Genomic DNA, 6287 nt, shown 5'->3' on the forward strand with positions numbered 1-6287 from the left:
TTTAAATGATTGGTTCTTTAATTCGGTATTTGATATAAGAATTGCAATTTTTTCGGTGCACTGAAGAAATGAACTTTTATAAAAAGGATTATAATTTAAATAATAATCTAATTATGAGAGTCTGTTTGGAAATGAGAATAACCAAACCAATATAAGAAAACTGGAGATATGACTCCATGTTTCCATCCTTTATATGTTCAGATATATATTGGTCATTAATATTATATAAGTAGTACAATCTTTACAGCTTACTAAATGGTTAAGTAAAAAATAGCACTCCAAACACAAAAGAACATAAATTACTAGGAATGCTTTAGTCCTACGTAGGTTGAAATATTATACCAAACAAGAAATTAGCAATATCAAGACTCATATATATATATATATATTATTTTCTCTAATACATCCTACCAAATGACCCCTTATAGATTTAGATAAAATTTTTTCTATTCGGAAGCAACAAATAGGTCCGGGACTTCTTCGATCTGGCTAACATCCACAGGGAACTCGTGAATTTCATCGCACCATGGATTTATTTCATTGCGATTAATGGATCGGGTTGCCCTCCATATCACACTGCTACATTTAAAACCCGACCCGAATGCTATTTGCCATAATGTGTCTCCCTTTTTCACCCGACCTTTGGCCTCAGCATAAGCCACTTCGTACCAGACCGAACATGTGGAAGTGTTACCGAACCTGTATAGAGTCATTCTAGAAGCTTCCATTTGTTCATCACTAAATCCCAATTTCTTTTGCAAATCATCCAACACCGGTTTACCTCCTACGTGTGGAAAGAAATGATCAACGGTTTTCGAGAAATCTGGATTATAAGGCTTTACGTTGCTTTTCATACGAAAGCGTTGCACTATAAGATTCGTCAAGTAACGAAATTTTTCAGATATAGGTAGGACTAAGGGAGCTACACTGAATATGTTTGATCGAATGGTTTTCATAGCTACGTACAATAGATCTTTGTTGATTGTGATTCCTCGATGTCCTTCGATGTCTTCTTCCATGAAAATACAATTGTAGGACCGATCATCGTTTGAGGTTTGAGATCGGACGACGTGGATGAGCTCATACTTGGAGATATTCCGATCGGACGGTTTGTTGGAGAGGAGAAGGGCCACCGCACCCACACGGAATATACAATTGGACAACAATTTTGACCGATCATTGCCCTTGTATACGTTCTCTGTAATGCTATCGGTGGTCACTAATAGGGCATAGGAATTACCATGTACCTGCACAACAGTGTATCATGAATAGACAATACTTTTTTGCTTCGGAAAGACATATTTGAAGGATCATTAATAAACAATACACCTTTATTTTATATAATAAAGTAAAGGTTAAGAGTACGTTTCTCTTTTCTATTATCAAGAAGATGGAAAAGGTATAAAAGATCATAATTCCTTTAATTTCCAAATAGTACGAGAAAGACAAATGATAACTTCTTTCAAGAGACAATATTTAGGCTCGCAAGTGCCACAGATTTTAGGAGTAGATTTTTTAAAAAAAATCAAAATTGAGAGCATTGTTTGATTATGAGATTTGGTCAATTTTTATAATTTATTTTCCAAAAAAAATTAAATTCCAAAAATTGGCTATAATTTCATTTTCACTCACATATTTTAGAAAAAAAATCAAATAAAATATATGTTCAGATCCAATTTCAAGTTTCAAAAATTATTTTTTAATATAACTTTAAAAACTTTTTTTTTTCAAGTTTCAACTAAATTTATGGCGAAATGCTAGCGTGGTTTAGAAGGAGAACCTTGAGTAAATTTTGAACAATTTCGAAGGCCACAACAAGACAAACCTTAGATCTTACTGGCGAATTTTCAAGTCGTGTGCATCTATGTTGACCAAAGTGCACAATATCATTAGTGTGTTAGGATTATTATATTACGGCCACAGTAATATCATGACATATTTAAATCTCAAAAGATTTAATAATTTATTTCTTTAACTTTGTGGTGAGCTAAAATAAATTAAGTAACTCATTAGGTGTTGAACAGTAATAATATATTCAGTGTAATTTCACAAGTGATGTTTGGAGAGGGTGGTGTCCACACAGTCTTATCCCTATCTTTTGGACGTAAAAAGATTGATTTCGATAGAGCCACGTAGGGATGGATCTAGGGGTGAACCCCTGAACACAAGACAAGAGGTTAGCTTAGTAGTTTTATGAGTTCAAAAGTTATCTTGACGTTCCAAGTTCAAATCTTAAGTGCTACCTTTTTATTTTTCAAACTCCATAAGTGAATATTCTAGATTTGCCACTTGACCCTCGGCTCAAAAGAAACATATCAATAACAACAGATAATACGGTAACCAAATAAAAAATTGGAAGTTGTTGAGAGAAGAGAAAAACCTTGAGCAGATTTTGGACAAGGCCTAAGGCAAGAAGGCCAGCAGTGCATCCCATTCCAGTAACATTGTATGTACGGATATCATGTCTCAAATTGTAACGCTTAACTATGACACTGGACAATGTTGGCATAATATTGTATACACCACAAACAGTAATCAATATGCCAACATCCTCACATTTTACTCCAATACTTTTCAGAAAAAGTTCATCTATGGCTCCAAATATCGCCATCTCCACTTCTTCCTTAGCAGCTTTCGCGCTCATATCTGGAGGTTCTTTCAACAAACCTTTAGAAACATACGTTTTATCGCCTAACCCTGCTCGTTGCAAGATCCTGTCCATGAACTCCAATGTGTCTTTTTTAGGATTTAAACCTTTGTTGGTTTTGTCTATAAAGGTTTGTCTGCAAATTTGTTGGTTTTTCTGGGGTTTGTAACATGCAAAATCTACTAGGAAACCTCTTTGAGGCTTGGTGATTTTGCACCAAAATAACACTAGTATTAAAGTTGGCACCAAAATGAGAAAGAAGTTGTGTAAGAACTCCATGGTACCAAATCTAATTAGCTAGCTTGAGAAGGATATCCAAGTCTCTAATTTCCGTTCTATTTATAACATTAGAGTTTAAAGATGGAGGAACGAGGACCGTCGGTGAAAGTGCAAATTTATAGCAAGGTAATTAATGCATTGGACACATTATTCCTTTCAAATTGTCATGTTTCTGAGTCAAAGTAGATTAGATTAGATTGATATTTTGAAATTAAAAGTTTAGATATTCAAATTAAAAACTATACGGAAAGTGCTATATTGTAATTTTTCATATATTAATATGATTAAAAAATATATTTTAAAATGCTGATCAAAGTTCATATCGTTTGACTTTAAAAAAAATCGACAAATAAATTAAAAAGAAATGGTGAGAATGATTAATTACCCTCTCACTATATTCAATTTTGCTTGTCCGGTTTAGAAAATCAAAAAATATTTTATTATTTAATTTCTAATTTATCTTACTATTATTATTATTAATAGGAATGCTATAGCTTTTTGTAAGTATTCATTACATGTTAGAAAATGAATGTTGTGGATGTTGTTTTCCCAAGTGGGGCCACTTGTAAGTGGGCAAGTTGCCCACATGGTTTTAATTCCTTTTCTGGCTATAAATATAGTCATCCTCTTTAATGTAATATATACACATAGATAAAAAAACACATACTTGAATACTTTCCTATTTCCTCTCTTTCCCTCTTTCTTTCACTATTTTTTTAATTAATTTGCTAAGTTACTTTATTTTATAACACGTTATCAGCACGAAGCTCTAATTTTTTTCAGAAAATTAACTTTTATATCAGATATATCTACAGAAGAAATTTAATTTTTAGGTTGTCTTTGTTATTTTTAAATTAATTTTCATCATGTCAAAATTGGAGTTTGTGGCACTTGATATTTCTGGCAAAAATTATTTGTCATGGGTATTTAATGCTGAAATCCACCTTACCGCTAAAGGTCTTGGTGATGCTATAATCGAAGGAAATACAACATCAAATCAGAATAAAACAAAGGCTATGATTTTTCTTCGTCATCATCTAAATGAAAGCCTAAATGTTGAATACTTGACAGTGAAAGATCCACTTGAATTGTGGAAAGACTTAAAAGGGAGGTATGACCACCTCAGGGAAACGGTATTGCCAATGGCTCATTATGAGTGGATGCACTTATGGTTTCAAGATTTTAAAACTGTAATTGAGTATAATTCTGATTTATTTAGAATAACTTCCCAATTAAAATTATGTGGGAAAACTATAAATGATGAGGATATGTTGGAAAAGACACTAACTACTTTTCATGCCTCTAATGTGATATTACAGCAGCAATACCGTGAAAATGGTTTTCAAAAATACTCTAAATTGATCTCATGCCTTTTGGTGGTTGAGCAACATAATGCCCTTTTAATGAAAAATCATGAAGTCCGTCCCACTAGAACAGCTCTGTTACCTGAAGCAAATATGGTAGAAGCACATGGACAGTCTAAAAGAAGACAAAATAAAAATTATGGCTACAATAATGTGCGTGGACGTGGCAATGGCAGAAGACGAGATAATAATCATCATGGTGGTGGTCAACATAAAAGGGAGAAAAATATTAGTTCTCAAAGTGACCCTTCAAGAAGTAACTGTCATCGTTGTGGCATGAAAGACCACTGGAAAAATGAATGTCGAACGCCTCAGCATTTTGTAAGGCTTTATCAAAAAAATTTCAAAAAAAGGCAAATAGAGGTGGTGCCTCTTCTTCTAATGCTCGGATAGAGTCACACTTGGCGTTTGAAAATAATATTGAGGCAAGACCTTTTCATAATAATAATATTAAAGCAAATCTGGCTTTGAAGGATGACGATTTTAATGACCTCAATGATATTACTCATTTGGAGGTTGAAGACTTCTTTAAGGATTATAATTGATGTTTAATTTCATTGTATGATTTTCAATATGTTGTCATTTTTATGTACTTTGAATTATCGTGTTTTTGCGTTTATCTATTTAAAAAAAAAGGAGGGACTATGTTTTTCTAGCAAAACTCACTCCATTTTGTGTCCATTATTACTTTTTAAATGTACACTTTCTGTTATTTCATTCCCATATGTTTTATAGCATATTTCCTACATTTTTTAATTCTTTTACAACCTTCTACATCAATTGCACACCATATTATTATATATTTCTATTTATGCTGAACCACTCATATACCACCGTATTTCTATCATTTCTATATAACCATTACATTTATCACTACTATATTAATTCATGATTAATTCTTTATTACGTTACTACATGTTAATACATCATACCTTTTAACTTAACTTATGTGCATATTGCTTTTATTACTTATTCTTATAATGTATTTTTATTTTATAAAGATAAATAAATTCTTCATTCTTCAATTGGATCCAAGATGAGTAATGGAGATATGTGCCTTTTGGATAGTGCCACAACTCATACAATATTAAAAGAAAAGAAATATTTCTGTCATTTAATTATGAAAAAGACCTATGTCAATACAATATTTGGTAGTACAAAATTGATTGAAGGTTCTGGAAAAGCGGCCTTATTACTACCTGGAGGAATGATATTGATAATTGATAATGCATTATATTGTAGTAAGTCTCAAATAAACTTATTAAGTTTCAAGGTTATTCGCCAAAATGGCTATCATATTGAGACTGCGAATGAAGAAAATGTTGAATACCTTTATATTACTACAATAAATATGGAGAAAAAAATTATGCATGAAAAATTACATGCACTTTCTTCTGGATTGTACCATACAAATATTGGTACTGTTGAATCACATTCCATAATAAACAAAAGATTTACTGATTCTAATGATTTTATCATTTGGCATGATCGGTTGGGCCATCTCAGTTATAATATGATGCGCAGAATTATTGAGAATTCACATGGACACACTTTGAAAAATCAGAAAATTCTTCAATCTAAGGAATTCTCTTGTGTTGCTTGTTCCCAAGAAAAACTGATTATTAAACCATCAGCAAGTAAGGTTGGGATTGAATCCCCTGCGTTTCTAGAATGTATACAAAGTGATATATGTGGGTCAATTCACCCTTCATGTGGACCATTTAAATATTATATGGTCTTGATAGATACATCTATAAGATGGTCACATGTGTGTTTGTTATCAACTCGCAACATGGCTTTTATGAGATTGTTAGCTCAAATTATAAGGTTAAGAGCACAATTTCTAGATTATGCAATAAAGATAATTCGTCTTGATAATGCTAGTGAATTTATACATCATTCCTTTAATGATTATTGTATGTCGGTTGGATTAAAAGTTGAGCATCTGGTCGCTCATATTCATACTCAAAATGGTCTAGCAGAATCATTGATTAAAC

At 32.2% G+C, this 6287-nt stretch overlaps 1 protein-coding gene across 1 annotated transcript; it reads right to left on the reverse strand.

Annotated features, from left to right (window-relative positions):
• Positions 1-409: 409 nt before the first annotated feature.
• LOC129881730 (3-ketoacyl-CoA synthase 2-like) lies at positions 410-3223 on the reverse strand. Its single transcript, XM_055955841.1, has 2 exons — positions 2381-3223; positions 410-1247 (listed from the first exon to the last, which is right to left on the reverse strand). Exons 1-2 carry the CDS (start codon positions 2924-2926, stop codon positions 447-449), a joined length of 1347 nt encoding a protein of 448 aa, XP_055811816.1. The 5' UTR covers positions 2927-3223; the 3' UTR covers positions 410-446.
• Between the last annotated feature and the right edge of the window lie 3064 nt (positions 3224-6287).

The sequence above is a fragment of the Solanum dulcamara genome, chromosome 3 (genome assembly GCF_947179165.1).
Source record: "Solanum dulcamara chromosome 3, daSolDulc1.2, whole genome shotgun sequence".
In the NCBI taxonomy this organism is placed as follows: domain Eukaryota; kingdom Viridiplantae; phylum Streptophyta; class Magnoliopsida; order Solanales; family Solanaceae; genus Solanum; species Solanum dulcamara.

Bases quoted from the DNA above. Each gene is read 5' to 3' on its own strand.
- LOC129881730 (XM_055955841.1), bottom strand. From the start codon at position 2,926: ATGGAGTTCTTACACAACTTCTTTCTCATTTTGGTGCCAACTTTAATA. The intron at 1,248-2,380 runs GTTTTTCTCTTC...ACTGTTGTGCAG, and splicing joins TTGTCCAAAATCTGCTCAAG to GTACATGGTAATTCCTATGC.